General features: G+C 42.3%; 1 protein-coding gene and 1 long non-coding RNA gene across 6 annotated transcripts in view; one reads left to right on the plus strand and one right to left on the minus strand.

Annotated features, from left to right (window-relative positions):
* SPATA6L (spermatogenesis associated 6 like) overlaps positions 1-7572 on the minus strand; it is a 44677-nt gene extending 37105 nt beyond the window's left edge. For 2 of the 5 annotated variants that reach the window (XM_008538282.2, XM_070589984.1), the window contains exons 1-2: positions 3383-6072; positions 2787-2924 (exon numbers count right to left, since the gene is read on the minus strand). In XM_008538282.2, the coding sequence (XP_008536504.2) occupies positions 2787-2924; positions 3383-3652 (408 nt within the window). In that variant the 5' untranslated portion in view covers positions 3653-6072. Of the gene's footprint in view, positions 1-2786; positions 2925-3382; positions 6073-7043 lie in introns of those variants that run through there. The other 3 variants (XM_070589985.1, XM_070589986.1, XM_008538283.2) reach the window with 3 other exon arrangements.
* LOC139078485 (uncharacterized) lies at positions 7409-15882 on the plus strand. Its single transcript, XR_011531451.1, has 2 exons — positions 7409-7566; positions 15680-15882. It is a non-coding gene; the product is annotated as an uncharacterized lncRNA (long non-coding RNA).
* The last annotated feature ends 79 nt before the right edge of the window (positions 15883-15961 follow it).

Here is a 15961-nt window from a genome sequence, read left to right on the forward strand (position 1 = left end):
TATTTAGGTTTCAACAGGAGTAACTTTAACAGGTATGTGGTTAAAAGTTAACAAATGATTACAAAATAAATGGAGAATGAACCCAACACCACCGCCTGAGCCAGCTGAATTTCCCACATGCCCATACTGCCATCAGCATGACCTCCTCCTACAGTTTGTTGCTAAAAGCACATCTGGCATCAACCTCAGAGAACTGTTTGAGAAACCAGGAAAACATCCTGCATACCAGAGATACTCATTAAATGTTGTTAACTGAATGAATGACTTCTCTTCCCAAGCAACTGGTTGGGAAAAAAGGAACATAAATAAAAATTCCATGTGTGACACAAAAGAAAAGCTAAGCGCTAGTAGCTACACTCCCACAGAATCCAAAAACAACTAGAGAGAGGGAGAGCCTCATAAGTTTTAAGTGCATCATGAAGCACAAGAAAAACACTGTGATACCTCTCTAGCCACTGCCAAATGTGCTTATCTTGTCCTCGAGATGAAAGGGCAAAGGATAGGACTGAAATAAAAGGCATACAATGGGGTCCGGCCAGTGGCAGAGCGGTTAAGTTCGCACATTCCGCTTCGGTGGTCAGGGGTTTGCCAACATGATCCCAGGTGCGGACATGGCACTGCTTGGCAAGCCATGCTGTGGCAAGTGTCCCACATATAAAAATAAAATAAAATAAGTAGAGGAAGATGGGCACGGATGTTAGCTCAGGGCCAGTCTTCCTCAGCAAAAAGTGGAGGATTGGCAGCAGTTAGCTCAGGGCTAATCTTCCTCAAAAAAAAAAAAAGGCATACAATGCCCCTCCCGGTGAATTCTAGAACCCTGTAAGAAACAAGAAGTTTTCAGCAGAGTTTGATCACAGGCATTAAAGTTCTGATTTAAAAGGTGTTTAAACTTAAGCATGGTTAAAATCTGCTGCTGATTCAAAGTAAGGTCTGCTTTAATTACAAAAATGGAGGCTGTCCCCTGTAATCCATTTTTGCCTTACTGACTTGGATTTATCGAGCAAATGTGGGTGAGGTTTTTGGGGGTTTTCCCTAAATTATTTCAGTAATTGCATCCCTTCACTTCATCTATGTCTAAAGATTTTCTCAAGTGTGATCTGTGGGAGTAAATGATCCACATGAATTGCTCAAACACAATGGCTCATACATTCCTTATGAGTAATTTCTTGTTTATCCAAATGCTTTAGAACATTCAATCCTGAATTACACAGAACGTCCAAGGAGGAGAAACCTTTTGCTGTCTGCTGCCAGTATTTGCAGCTAGAGAATGGAACAGATACAAGAAAGCTGGAGCCAACTGGAAGAAAGCTGGAACATGAACCCAAACAGCTCACACAAGAAGGCAATTTTTCAAGATATTAAATAATTGCATTTTATAAAATGAGAAATGATCCATGATATATGTTTGACTAGTAATCTCAAATGCACAGCTTTGCAACAGAGCAGAAGTAGCACCTAGAGTATAACTCTGAGGCTCACCTTCCTCTTCCACAAGTCAAGGAGGTTGGACCAGACGACCTTCAAGGTCATTTACAGAGTTACCATTCTGTGCGTCTACAATTTTCTATCCTTGACCTTCTTATAAAAAGATTTGTACATCCCACAACTAGAAGGACCTGCAACTAAGATACAACTATGTACAGGGGGGGTTTGGGGAGATAAAGCAGAAAAAAAAAAAAGATTTGTACAGTCTTCTACAGAAGAAAACTTAAAATTGATAAAATAAGGAAATTCTTGGGGAAAAAACAGACTGGATTTTCACCACCCACTTTTTACCACTACCAACAACTAAATGGCAGAAGTAGGTTCCTTTGGACTCTGTATGCTCCAAAGTTAATATCCATTTATTCCTCTTATCCAAACAGTTTGGTAGACTCTATTTAAATTAAGAGGCTGGGATTTACAAAAATACTACATAGAGCCCTAGCCCTTTAAAAAATCAATCATCTCCTCTCCCATTCTCAGGTCAAAACAGACAGGCCATTTTCTGGGCACCACCATCCAGACCTTTTAGAGTGATAGGCTGTACCCTGGAGCCTTCTCATACTCATCCTCTCCCGGAAAGAACCGCCTCAGTGATCTTGTTTAGGGCAAAAATCATTAGACTTCTCAAGGTTAAAATTGATTCCACCTCCAAATTCCAAAACAAAAACTTGAAAGGACTGTCTGTGATTGCATAGCAATGAAATTAATATTCTAAAGTGGGAAGAAGGTTGGCAATGTTTTGACTACTTACATCATGTTCATATTCCTTGGAATGGAATCTGGCCTTTATCACTGTAGCTAAATAAGCTACGTATGACCTAAGGACACTCAGTAATATCTGAAGAGGCTTCTTGTTTTGTCACAGGATTTCAGAGACAGGATTTAACTAATTTGGTGGTAGTTTTTCGTTATTTTTCTGAGTCTAAAAAGGGCTGTTTACAAGGCCTTCTAGTTTATTGATCATCCTTGTCAGAAATGTAATGCAACTGCCTCTAATACCTCCAAGAATATTCACAAAATGCTCTCTGCTCCAGTTAGAAAATGCCATGGGAGTTCCAAGAATAGAAAACATCGACCAGGGTACTTAGCGCTAGCTTGACACAACTTGGCTCAGACCTGAGATACAAAAGCAATTCCTCCAACTATGGTTTTGCACTGTGCTGAGGCGCCTTCAAGTAATTTTCTTTTAAAGGAAATTTACAAAATAACTTTATAAGAACTGTGTTCTTTACATGAACCATTAAACGATCTTCAGACAGCAAAATCTGTTCTCTATTTAGCAGTGAGAAAGTCACGTTCACCTTTTCAAACCTCATGTTCTGCTGAATCATAATAGGGAACACAGAGGGAAAACAGTCTGTCTCCAGGTATTGATTCAGGAGGTAAACAGCAAGGTACACATCCTGCTTGCCGGGAAGGAACACCCCAGGGCAAGAAATCTTAAAAACAAAGAAAAAAAATAGAGAACAGGGTTTGTTTTGTTTTTTTAAACAGGGTTCTATTTTGCCTAACCTCTTGCAATTTCCCCCACGTCCGCACCCTCTCACCTGTACCTCCCACACCACCACCCTCCCCTCTCCTCCGCTTTCTCAAACTTGAAATTCGTATTTCCTCCCACGTCTCCGCCAGGTGTCACAATCAGCCTCTCGCTGGCTCCTCTCCCCGCCCCTAAAAGATGGCAGTGCGGAAACGGAAGAGACTGCAGGGCCGGGAAGCCTCTGTTTAGGCCGCTCGCCGCGATGCCGAGCCCCCGGAGGAACACCGAAGGACGCCCGCTGGGCGCCTCCGCCTCGAGCAGCAGCAGCAGCCCCGGCAGCCCGGCCCATGGAGGCAGCGGCGCCGGCAGGTTCGAGTTCCAGTCCCTGCTCAGCAGCCGGGCGCCAGGAGGCGACCCTACCTGCGCCCGGCTCCGCGCGTCCGAGAGCCCGGTGCACCGCCGCGGCTCCTTTCCCCTGGCTGGGACCGGGCCATCGCAGGCGCCCCCGCCCGCGCTACCCGAGGATGACCGCATGGACCTAAACCCGTCCTTCCTGGGCATCGCTCTGCGCTCCCTGCTGGCCATCGACTTGTGGCTGTCCAAGAAGCTGGGGGTGTGCGCGGGGGAGAACTCGTCGTGGGGCAGCATGCGGCCCCTTATGAAGCTGCTGGAGATCTCCGGACACGGCATCCCCTGGCTGCTGGGCACCCTCTACGGCCTGTTCAGAAGCGACAGCTGGGCCGGGCGCGAGGTGCTGATGAACCTGCTCTTCGCCCTGCTGCTGGACCTGCTCCTGGTGACCGTGATCAAGGCGCTGGTCCGTAGGCGCCGCCCGGCCCACAACCAAATGGACATGTTTGTGACCCTCTCGGTGGACAAGTACTCCTTCCCCTCGGGCCATGCCAGCAGGGCTGCCCTGATGTCGCGGTTCATCCTGAACCACCTGGTGCTGGCCATTCCACTGAGGGTGCTGACAGTACTGTGGACCTTCATCGTGGGCCTCTCCAGGGTCATGCTGGGGCGGCACAATGTCACCGACGTAGCTTTTGGCTTTTTCCTGGGCTACATGCAATACAGCATCGTGGACTATTGCTGGCTCTCACCGCACAATGCTCCGGCCCTCTTTGTACTGTGGAACCAACAATGACACCATCTCATTCATTACGGCACCAGGAGATCTGAAGGTTTTCACATGCGACAATGCCGACATAAACCAGCAGTCATCCCGCTTGTCCCTCTTAAGACGTTTCAGGCTTCCTTTGGGATTTCAGGCATCCTACCATCTTCATGGGTTGTGAAGTTGGAGTATGTGCTGGCCATTACTGATCACAGCCATATTATGGAAAGCAAAAAAGATCCCTCTACTATGTATTTATTCAACATTTATATCTCCAGGACAACTGCAAAGAAACCAAGCTGGGGTGATTATAATGTTGCTGTGTTTTTAAAAGTTGACCTCAGTAAAATTTGTGTTTTCTAGTAATCCTGCAAATCAACATATCACTTCTAAATTGAACTTTGAAAACGAAACGCCATCTTCATTCTGTAAATATACATGCAGATAAGCCACGTACTGATCCTAGTTCTTTTCCTAAGGTATATTTTAAGCAGTATTTTAAAAGTCTAAGACATAGGTTTTTCTAATTTATTCTCTGAAGATCTGTTGCCACCGTTGGGGAGATTTCCTCTTAATCCTGATTTTCTTAGTGTGCTTTTTCAGTTTATTGTCTCTTCTGGTAGTGAGAAGAGAGATTATAGTACATATCTTTCTTTTCCCTCTAAATCCTCAAAAGATCTGCAAATAGATATTTATTTGCCACTACTCTCTAATAATGTCTTTTAGCATTCAGAGAACAAGCCAAGAACTTACTTGAAGAAGAAACGCTTAAAGGTGGGCATACCTACAGTCCCCATAGAAAAGGAAGGATGGAACTCTGGCTTCATGCTTAATTCTGCTGATAACCAATAGCATGACACGACAGAGGGAGGAAAGCTAAGTGGCTGAGGAGGCCAGAGGAACTGAGAGTTGGGCAGCATGTCATCCTGTCAATGGACCAGTATGGCAGGAGATGGGGCCTGCTGCCCATCATCTCTACTGAATAAAGTATAATGCTCTTCTATTGGGGTAATAAAATGGGGAAATTATTTGCAAAAAAGCATAAGCTTTCTCATATATACCACAAGGATGACCTTGTATATTATAGTTTTTCATATGGAATTCCGTTTCCCTGTATACAGCACACTTTAGGTAAATTCATCAGGGGCAATCTGCTGCTATACCAGGCACAAAGTATAACTAACTCCTAAATTTCTGTTTACATTGACCTTTACATTTAAAGCAGTTTATCCGTGGTGCCTCCCCAAATCACAAGACCAAAGACCACCAAATATAGGGTGGACCCTTCATTATTCTTTGATCAGGAAACACCAAAAAGGGCATGTGCTTTAAATGCTGCTCTACCTGAAAATAAGAACCTTTAAATTACCTGTGGAACTGGAGTCTTCAGATAATCTTAATGATCAATTATTTTGACATTTATAAATAGAAAGCATTATGGCCTTTGATCTGTCATATAGAGCTGCACATAGAAATCCTGAGAATGGCTGCGACAAGTAGGCTCTGATTGGGTGGAAGTGTGAACTATCTGAGTGTGAGAGGCACAATGAAAGAGGAAAAGCTACTCCTTAAAAGAAAATAAAATCATTTACATTCCCATAACATCCTGAACACAGACTACCTCTTCACTTCCTGAATCAGCCAAACCGTGAAGGTCTGATTGGTTTGCTTTATTGTTTCGCCTTTATTTTAATTGCAGCAATATTCAGCACAGATATTTGGGAGCAATGATATATCCTCTTGCAGTGTCCACAAGTCTGAATACTGGGGGCTCAAAATTAGGCTCACTTTCTGGTTCCTGGTTCTACTTCTGGAATTCCCTGTCTTAGTTGCTGAGCCTGAGTTTGCTGGTTTTTCAAGCACAGATCAATTCACCTGCTGTTTTTGGAGCATCGTAAGTACTGTAAAGTGGAAAACTGATTTCACTGTTAATTAATTGTACACTGAAGAATGCCTTTTAAAAATCAAAATAAAATTAACCAATAATGTTGAATGAAGTGAAATGAAAACTTGCTTGGTTTTTGCCTTGATAAGGAGGAAGCCTGATTTATTACTCAGCTTCTCAAGAATTCCTTCATCTTACTGCACAATTTTGACAGCTCACAATTGATATAGTCTGGTCTTGTTTGCTGTCAGCAAAGTGGGACAAATCCAGGAAGTTTTAATCTTTGTTTCAGAGCTGCATGTATGATGACACCAGAGCATCTGTCACTTGCATGGAGGCTAACCAGATTTTCTGGAACCCTAACCTTTCTGCATTGTGCTTGCAATCATGGCCTGTACAGAAGCATGTATAGCCTGGAGGCAAAGTTGCATGATAATGTGTCGTAACTACAGATGGAAAGATTGAAAACTGGAAGCTGAAATAAGGGGAATGACCCCAAACAAGAACGATGGAGTCACTCGGCCAGGGCACCTCACTTAAGCAGGATTCAGTAATTATAAAACAGTCGTTGATTGATGGATTTCCCTCTTGAAATTGCAAACCAGAGCCATCTCTAGGGGAAATAGCTTAGAAAATATTTGATTGGTTCATAAAGGTGGCAAATTATCAGGAAGTGATGGGGCTTTTTGAAATTAAATTCTTCCCTGATTATTTAAAGGCTGGGTTTTTAAGTCCTTTCACAAATCTTTACCCTGGTAAAGAAAAATAAAATCCTTCTTGGATTTAATGCAGGGTTGTTTTAAAAGAACAGAAAATTTCAGGATAAAGCCAAGAAACAAGTTGGCTTTAGAGGGGAAAAAAAAAGTGGGGAAACGTTGAGCTGAATTAAAGGTTAGGAAGTCAGGGAACACCAATGTAGAGAATCTTAGGGACAGGTACGATTTGTCCCAAAAGATAATGATGTATGTGTGGTGAGGTGGGGAGGGGGTGGTGAAAACGACCCGGGACCATTTAAGAACCCCAGGGAAAGAGTCTGATTTGAGGCAAGTGGTGGGGGGAGATTCATCGACGTCTCTTACCGCCCGGATCTGCAGCTCCACCACCACCTCCAGAGGCATCGTTCCCTGCGTGGGCGAAAGAACTGGAATGAAAAGATCTTTTTGTTCTGAGCCTTGGACCGTTTTTTCTTAGTTTAGCTCAAACTCTACGGCAAATGTTCCCAGCACCTTCCCCAGCCGCCACCCCCCTTGCACCCCCATCCGTCCTCCCCAGCCCAGGTCCCTCCCACCGGGACGGGTCTCACACTACTGGAGCCGGAGCCAAGGCTTCCAGAAGGCGGCAGCGCGGCGTTGCCATAGACACTCAAACGCACAACCTTCCAGGCTGGAACTCGAGCGAGGCCTCAGCGCAGGCGTGCGCGCCCCCTGTGCTCTGCTTGGAACGCGCGGTCCCGATGTCGGCGTCCAAGGCTGTGCGCTCTCCGAGAAGATGGGCGAGTCCTGTCGTTGTGGTTCGTTTTCGAGATGCTGAGAGCCCTAGTTTCCTTTCCACCAACCTTTTCCATCACCTCTCTTTATGGCTCCCAAGCAGTATGTTAAAACGGTTAGTGTGTCCATTCTAAAAGTAAAATGTGATCATAGCTCCAGTATAATTTAAGTACTACCCATTTTTAGGAGCTATACGAGCCCCAAGCCCTGGAATTTCTGTAACAATTCCGATTAATATAGTAGCCTGTCACTAAAGGTACTCTCTTGCTTATTGAATGTTATGTTCTCGTGTTTGATTCGGAAAACATGGCCGTTGTCAATAATAAGAAATTAAACGAGTGCTAATTAGAAATACAAAGATAATTGTTAAAGAGTTTTAAAAGTTAGGTATCCTGTGTTAGCCACAATAGAAACATTTGTCAGTCTCTCTCTTCTGGGGTTTAGTTAACCTAACACAAGCATTGAATTGCATTATCTCCCAATGGGTCGTTACTGCAGTTGCCAAAGCCAGGGTTACACTGTAAAAACCATCACAGGTGGCAGGCAAAGCAAGAATTCTTAACCAGTTGGGAAACTGCTTTTTTTCCCACATCACTGAATTTAATAAACAAAAATGAAGGAAGGGAGATGGAGTGCCTGCTTCTGGGCAATCGGAAAAATCTGGGAGGGCCAATGCTGTCGCTGAAAAACAATCTTAAATTGTGATGGATCAATTATCGCTAATATTTTGCATTAGAGATTTATACAATTGCAGAAATGCAAGTGCAGAAAGATGTCCTGAGACAAGAATTAGATATTCCTTTCAGTAATTGTAGTTCCTTTCCCTGGAAGGGAAAGACTCAGCATGATGAAGCGTATATTATGTCCTTATCCAATCCCTGGTGCTTTGTCTGTCTGCATACCAAGGGGCACACCGGTAGGTGCTTGGCTCCCTACAGTATCCAGAGAACTGTGAGTGCCGGCTCACAACAGTTTGCTGGCACCCAAACTACTATGGGGATATATGGGAATAGGACCTGTGTTGACCCTTACAGGTAAGTGACCAACGCCAATGCTAAGACATCAAGGAGAGTAAAAACCAAGGCAGATAAATAAGCAAGTGGTCAGAGACATATCGGAAGGGAGGAATCAATCTTTATTGAGGACCTGCAAAGTGCTCGGCACACTGCATACACTAACTCATTTCATGCCCACAATAACTTTTTGAAGAAGATGTTATTAACCCTATTTTACAGATGCAGAGTCTGAGGCCAGACAGCCTTTTGCCCAAGGCCACACAGCTAAAGGGAAGGAGCCACACTTGAATCCAGGTGTGCCCTACCACGTCACTGCCCCTGCAACATAGATATCTTATTGGTCCCTAGAGACAGAGTCCCCTCCTAAGCTCTTCCTAGCCTTACCTGGAGTTCCTTGCTCACCTGAACTCTCTTTGCTGTAACTAACTGGACTCTCCTTGGCTGGCACCTAGGGCCCAGCCCTCTTCTGGTTTCCCTCCAACTCTCTGGACGTTCTTTCTCTGTCTTTGTTCATCTTCCTCTACCTGGCTAAGCAATGTTTCCAGGTTCTTTCCTCTCCTCACTCTAACTCTTTGCCTAGGGTGTCATCCAGTGTAGCTATGACCGACATGAACCTACATAGAACATGTCCACAGATTTACATATCCCACCCATGCTTCTCTAATGCTCTCCCTGACAACCTGGGATCTCACCATTACAAATATATGTTATCTCCTCTTTGTAGCAACTGCCACAATAGCAGTTTTACATTTGCTCCTATGATTGTTGATTACTATTTGTCTCTCTAAACTGTAAGGTCTGCATGGCTAAGAGTTTGTATCCTAATATTTAATATAGCAGATGCTGCTCAGTAAATATCTTTGAATAGATGTTAGATGCAGAGATGGTCAAGCCAGTCTGTAGGATTTAATGTACACGCGTAAGGGGAGGTCCCACCACATCCAGGCAGGCACAGCTACTTCCGCTAGTTTGCCATAGGGGTATTAAATGAGTTGATAGGGAATATTTACACTCTGTTATTTTCCCCCACCATGGTCACCTAAGGCTCTCAGCTGCCAGGAAAATGTGGAAGTTGCTACATAGACAATGCCTCTGGGCCATCTTGCAAAGCAGTTAATTACTGAGGTTGCCACCTCCACTGGAGGCCAAGCAGAGCTGTTCAAGGAGTGGACTGTCACCACTTCCAGAGATTGGCTTTATTACCTGTCTACGTACCTCTTCGTGGCAGAAAATTCCATTGAACAAATCTTATTCCCAGAGTGTTTCTGCAATGCAGGCTGGTCAGCAGTAATATCAGCATTGTTGAAATGACCCGTCAACATATTCTGCTCACATCCTGTCCTGGCGACCTCCAAGAAAATGGCACATGCCCCACATGGGAATTTTCCAAAGAGTTAATTATAATTAGCAAAGAACAAAAGAGTGACAGATAATTATGGCTGAGATTTTCCTTTTAACTAAAAAAATTAATTATAGGACACTGAATTGTAAACATTTCTTTTCAAATAATATAGGAAGCAGTATTCATATGAGGGGAGAAAACTATAAAAAAATAAAAGGAGGCACTAATGGCAGGGGTGTGAGGAAACACATTACTTATTGGTAGGAGTGTAAATACATATAATATACTAATTTTCTATGGTTACTGTAACCGCAAACTTAATGGCTTAAAACAAGACAGATTTATTATTGCCCAGTTTTGTGGATCAGAAAGCCAACACAGATCTCACTGGGCTAAAAGCAAGGCTGTATTCCTTGCCTTTTCTGTTTCTTTGCTTCTCCAGCTTCTAAAGGCTGCCCACATTCCTTGGCTTATAGCTCCTCTCCATCTTCAAAGCCAGCAACATCAAGCCGAATCCTCATGAAGCCATCTCTCTGGTTGTCTCTTCCACTTTTAAGAACCTTTGTGATAATATTGGGCCCACCCAGATAATGCAGGATAATTTCCCTATATTAAGGCCAGCTGATTAGCAACTTTAATTCCATCTGCAATGTTAATTTCCCTTTGCCACGGAAGGTAACATATTCATAGTTTCCAGGGATTAGGACGTGGGGATCTTTGGGGGCCATTATTCTGCCTATCACATGTAGCTTCTCTGGAGAGTAATTTATTAATGTCTATCAAAATTTTTCATTTGACTCAGCAATTCCACAGCTAGGTATGGGTATATATGGGCATACTTTCACAAGTACACAAAAATATATGTGGCAGCATTATTTATTATTTAAAAAATACTAGGGGGCTAGCCCAGGGGTATAGTGGTTAAGTTCGCATGCTCCACTTTGGAGGCACAGGTTTGCAGGTTCAGATCCTGGGCGTGGACCTAGCACTGCTCATCAATACACACTGTGGCAGTATCCCACATAAAAGAGAGGAAGATTGGCACAGATGTTAGCTCAGGGCCAGTCTTCCTCACACACACACAACAATACTGGAAACCACCTAAATGTTTATTAACTAGGGTCATTAAGTCAATTATGGTTACGTCTCAAGATGGAATAGTATATAACATGGAAAAAGGATGAAGCAGAGCTATAAGTCCTAGCAATAAATACTCTCTAAAATATAGGACTGAGGGGAAAAAAGCAATCATGGAACAAAAAATGTGTAAAGTGTGCTGCCATTTGGAAGAGACAGGAATATGATATGTACATATATGCTTAGAATATTCCTGAAAGGATACATTAGAGACTGCTAATAGTGATTGCCTCTGGAGAGGGGATCTAGAGCAGAGAGAGAAAGAAGAAACTTACTTTTCATTGAATATCCTTAGGTACTTTTTGAATATTTTTGCTAAGTATGTACATTATCTAGTCCAAAAAGGAAAACAAAACAAGTAGAAAACATAAACCAATATAAAGGATAAATCTGGGAAGATAGGGAGGACCAGGAACTGGCTTCTTCAGCTTTTGGAGCTGCATCCTATATCCTGCATGCCATGAGAATATCCATGCAGGTGTGTCTGCTACTTCTGCTGCCAGTGCTGGGTGTCTTACCCTAAGATCCCTGGCTGTCTCAGGGGTCCTAAAGCCTCGGAAATGATAGGCAACCTTTCCTGCATGTGCATATGTCCATTTTTCTGGGAAGAGAGGCTGTAATTTTCATCAGAGTCTGGAAAGGGTAGAGTTAGTCAAAGCAGGTTTTAGAACCACTGTCCTGCCCTCTGTCCTGCCATCAGTCCCCTCCTATAGCAAAAAGAAGGGCCACCCAAGTGATCTGACAAGGTGACAGGTAAAGAAAGAGGGATTCTTCTCTATCACATTCATGCCCACTTATTAGAGCCAGGTGTCTCCTCAAGGGCAGCAGTATTCAATAATAAGCGAAAAAGACCTTCAAAGTCCTGTTCTAGGCCATTAGTTTACGTCTGGACTCAGACTCATTCAGTTGGCCCTACAATCTTTTGAGCCAGTAAATTATTCATTAGCAAATGTGAATAACACCAGCAAATTGAGTTTCCAAAGCAAGTTGTTCATTAGCATTTGTGAGAAATGCCTGAAAAGAAAAAAAACCAATTACATGAAACAATCTGGATTATTTCAGCAGTAACACATTTCTAGATCACTGATTTTTTTTTTAAGTGCAGACTCAGCCTCAGGACCCAAGAAATAAATGTGTTTTATATTTGGTGTTCTCCAAAATCTTTCTCTGAAATGTTCTTTAACAGTTTAATGTTCTCACAGTCTGAGATACACAGGAGGAAAATTGACTTTTCTGACTTTCACCATGAATGTGTAAGAGCTCAATGAACTATGCTGGGTGCCTGCCTTGGCTCTCATAAACTGCATAAAGACAAAGTTTATATATATATATATCAATTTTTTATTTTGAGGAAGATTAGCCCTGAGATAACATCTGCTGCCAATCCTCCTCTCTCTTTTTTTTCCTGAGGAAGACTGGCCCTGAGCTAACATCCGTGCCCATCTTCCTCTACTTTATATGTGGGACACCTACCACAGCATGGCTTGCCAAGCGGTGCCATGTCCGCACCCAGGATCCGAACCGGCAAACCCCAGATCGCGGAAGCGGAACGTGCGCACTTAACTGCTGCACCACCAGGCCAGCCCCCAAAGTTTATATTTTTAAAGAAGTTAATGTTAAAATCATATCCTTTGGGAGAACTTTAAGGGATCAGGCTGTCACCATATGAACTCACTGATCAATCAACATCACTAAAGGTGACATCACATGTCTCCCTATGAAGGAAGCACCTATGAAACACTTTGCCAAGAAAGGTGAAGTCAAATCTAATCAAGCCCCTAGAGCCACACTGTCTAATAAGGTAGCCACATATGGCTACTTAAATATAAATGAACTAAAACTAAATAAAATTTAAAATTCACTTCCTCACTCACACTAGTCACATTTAAAATGCTCAATAGCCACATGTTCCTGATGGCTATGGTATTGGATAGTGTAAGTAGAATATTTCCATCGTGACGGGAACTTCTATTGAGCAGTATTGCTCCAGAGCTAACTTCACTTAAAGGGGGATAGAGAAACATGTTAATGATACCACAAGGAAGCAAAGAGACATATCTAGAATGTAGGACATTCTATAAGGACAACTGACCCAGTTAGTCTGCAAACAAGCCAATGACATTAAAAAAAAAAAAAAGGAAAGGGGGAGGAGAAATGCTCTAGATGAAAAGATACTTAAGGGGACCGGCCCTGTGGCCTAGTGGTTATGTTTGGTACACTCCACTTTGGCAGCCCAGGTTTGGTTCCCAAAATAGAGGAAGATGGGCACAGATGTTAGCTCAGGGTGAATCTTCTTCACCAAAAAGAGGAGGACTGGAGACATGTTAGCTCAGGGTGAATCTTCCTTACACACACACACACAAAAGATACTTAAGGGCCAGCCCTGGTGGCCTAGTGGTTAAGTTCAGCGGGCTCCACTTCGGCAGCCCAGCTTCAATTCCCGGGTGCAGACTTACACCACTCTGTTAGCAGCCATGCTGTGCTGGTGGCCCCGTACTAAAAAATAGAGGACGACTGGCATGGATATTAGCTCAAGGTGAATCTTCCTCAGCCAAAAAAAAAAAAAAAAATACTTAAGAGACCCAACAACCAAGTGTAATATGTAGACTTTGTTGGGACTCTGATTCAAACAAACCAACTTAAATAGAATATTTGAGACTATAGAGGAAATTTGATTATGGTTTTGGTATTAGATAATACTAAGTAATTAATTTTGATAGATATGATAATGTCCTTGTGTCTATGTAAGGTAAATATCAACGTTGCTTAAAGATGCATATTAAGGTATGTAGTAGAAATGATTTAATTTCTAAGACTTTGTTTTCAAATACTCTGGCAAATTCATAAAAGGAATGGACAAAGCAAATGTAGCAAAATCTTGATAATTGTTGATGTGGAAGATGGATATATGGGTTTACTATAATTCATTACTTTTGTGTATTTAAAAATATTCATAATAACAATTTAAAAATCTATAACACATACTTAAATTAGAAAAGCAATCCTATCCTTACATGAACCTCCTTATATCCTACAATAGCCCATCAAGAGCATTGTTGGTGGCATCACTATGAAATTCTCTTCAACAGAAGTCTTACATACACATAAAGAGAACATATAGTGGATCCACTCCCCCCAAATGCAGATGAGATAAGAAAATTATTGTGGTGTGTAATACTTTACAAGTAAGTCAGACGGAAACCCACTTAAGGAAAAAAGAAGCACTGTTTTATAAGAATAGTGGTCTCTGCATGAATATTCAAAACAGAAGCTGGCAATCTGAATATTTCTTTAAGTATACATGCTTCTTGAGAATTTTCCCCAATTATCAAGAATGCTTCCAAGGAAGGAATTAAACCACAATTAAACAGCTTTAACAATCTTGAAGTCATTTAGGATCTGGACCCACACATGGGATCTATTTCACAAACTTTATTAGAGTTCATGAGTCAGACTCATATGTTACTCTTTGGCTTCTGCTTTGACTCACTGGCAGTTGTAGGCTCAATACTTAATGACACCACGGAATCCTTTCCACAAGGACTGCCTTTGGGGATTCTGGACTACATAATCCATATCCTTCCATTTTAAAGTAATTTCTATTCAGGAAAAACTAATTTGCTCCTTTGACTTTCAGCTGGCTAGTTCTATGTCCAGGGGAGTAGTAGACTAAATATGACCAAAGCAATCTCCATGGAACTATATTTATTATCCAATATAAGAAAGCAGAAAAGAGTATGATTCAGTTCCAAGACTTGCAAAAGGTGTCCACTGTACCTTGGCACAGGATTTAGGTCCCAAAGTCAACAAGGACTAAGATGAGGATACTTCCCATGTCATTATAGCCACCTTTTCTTCTCCTACCAAAATATATCTCTTTCCATTCTCTTTTCATCCTCTTCTGTCTTTATTTAATCCTACACTTTTCCTTTTATGCTTGTTTCCATTCATTCATTCCCTTTTCATCTATTCGCACATATTTATCGAGTACCTACTATGTGCTAGGTACTGATCTGGGCAATGGAGGTACGAGGGTAAACAAGAAACAATCTATGCCCTCGTAGACCTTACATTCTAGTAGGGGAAGAAATATAATAAATAAGTGAACATAACTAAGATAATAACGGTATGATAAATGCTAGGGAGGAAATATCCAGGAGGATGAGATGAAGTGTTCAGGTTGGAGAGAGAATAAGAACGTAATTTAGACCCAGTGGACAAGTCAGCCTCTTTAAGTGTATGACATTTGATCTCAGATCCAAAAAGAAAAGCATGACCGCTAGCAAGACTTTTAAAGAACTAAGAGAAAAGATATCTAGGCAAAGGGAGCAACAAATGTAAAGGGCCATGAGTCAGGAAAGAAATTGTTATGTTTGGGGAACTGAAAGGAAGCCAATGAGCATACTAAGAGGGACCTGGGCAGGAGGTAGAGGAGGTTGAGATGACACTCAAGAGTTGGGCCAGCATTAGATAGCATAGGAACTTAAACAGCTACAGCAGACAACATGACTGCCTACTTAACAGCCACAAGCTCTTCCTCCTTGCTAATGGAACTCCAGTTTTGCTTGGGTGACAATGCATCTAGCTCCAGAGAATGAATCATAATTTACCTAAGCCAGTTCTTGCCAATGAGGTATACAGGGAAGTCACTGGAAGTTTCTGAGAAACATTTTTCTCATCTGAGAGCCACAGTGAATAAAGTTGTTTTTGCCTCTTCTCCCTTCCTACTTCAGCTGCTGTCATGTATTGATGTGATGTCTAGAGCTGTGGTAGCCATCCTGCAACCATGACAAGGCTGAAGATGAAAGTCAACAGACTGAGGATAGTGGAAAGGATAGAAAGAACTTGAATCCTTGATGACATCACCAAACTGCTAAACCAATCCTGGGACCACCTATCTTCATCCTTTTTGTTAAATATAAAAGAAAAGTCCTTACTGTTTAAGTCTCTTTTAGCTGGGGTTTCAGGTATTTGTGTTGAAAGCATATAATTGATACAGTGGGATGTGACATGAT

The sequence above is a fragment of the Equus przewalskii genome, chromosome 22 (genome assembly GCF_037783145.1).
Source record: "Equus przewalskii isolate Varuska chromosome 22, EquPr2, whole genome shotgun sequence".
In the NCBI taxonomy this organism is placed as follows: domain Eukaryota; kingdom Metazoa; phylum Chordata; class Mammalia; order Perissodactyla; family Equidae; genus Equus; species Equus przewalskii.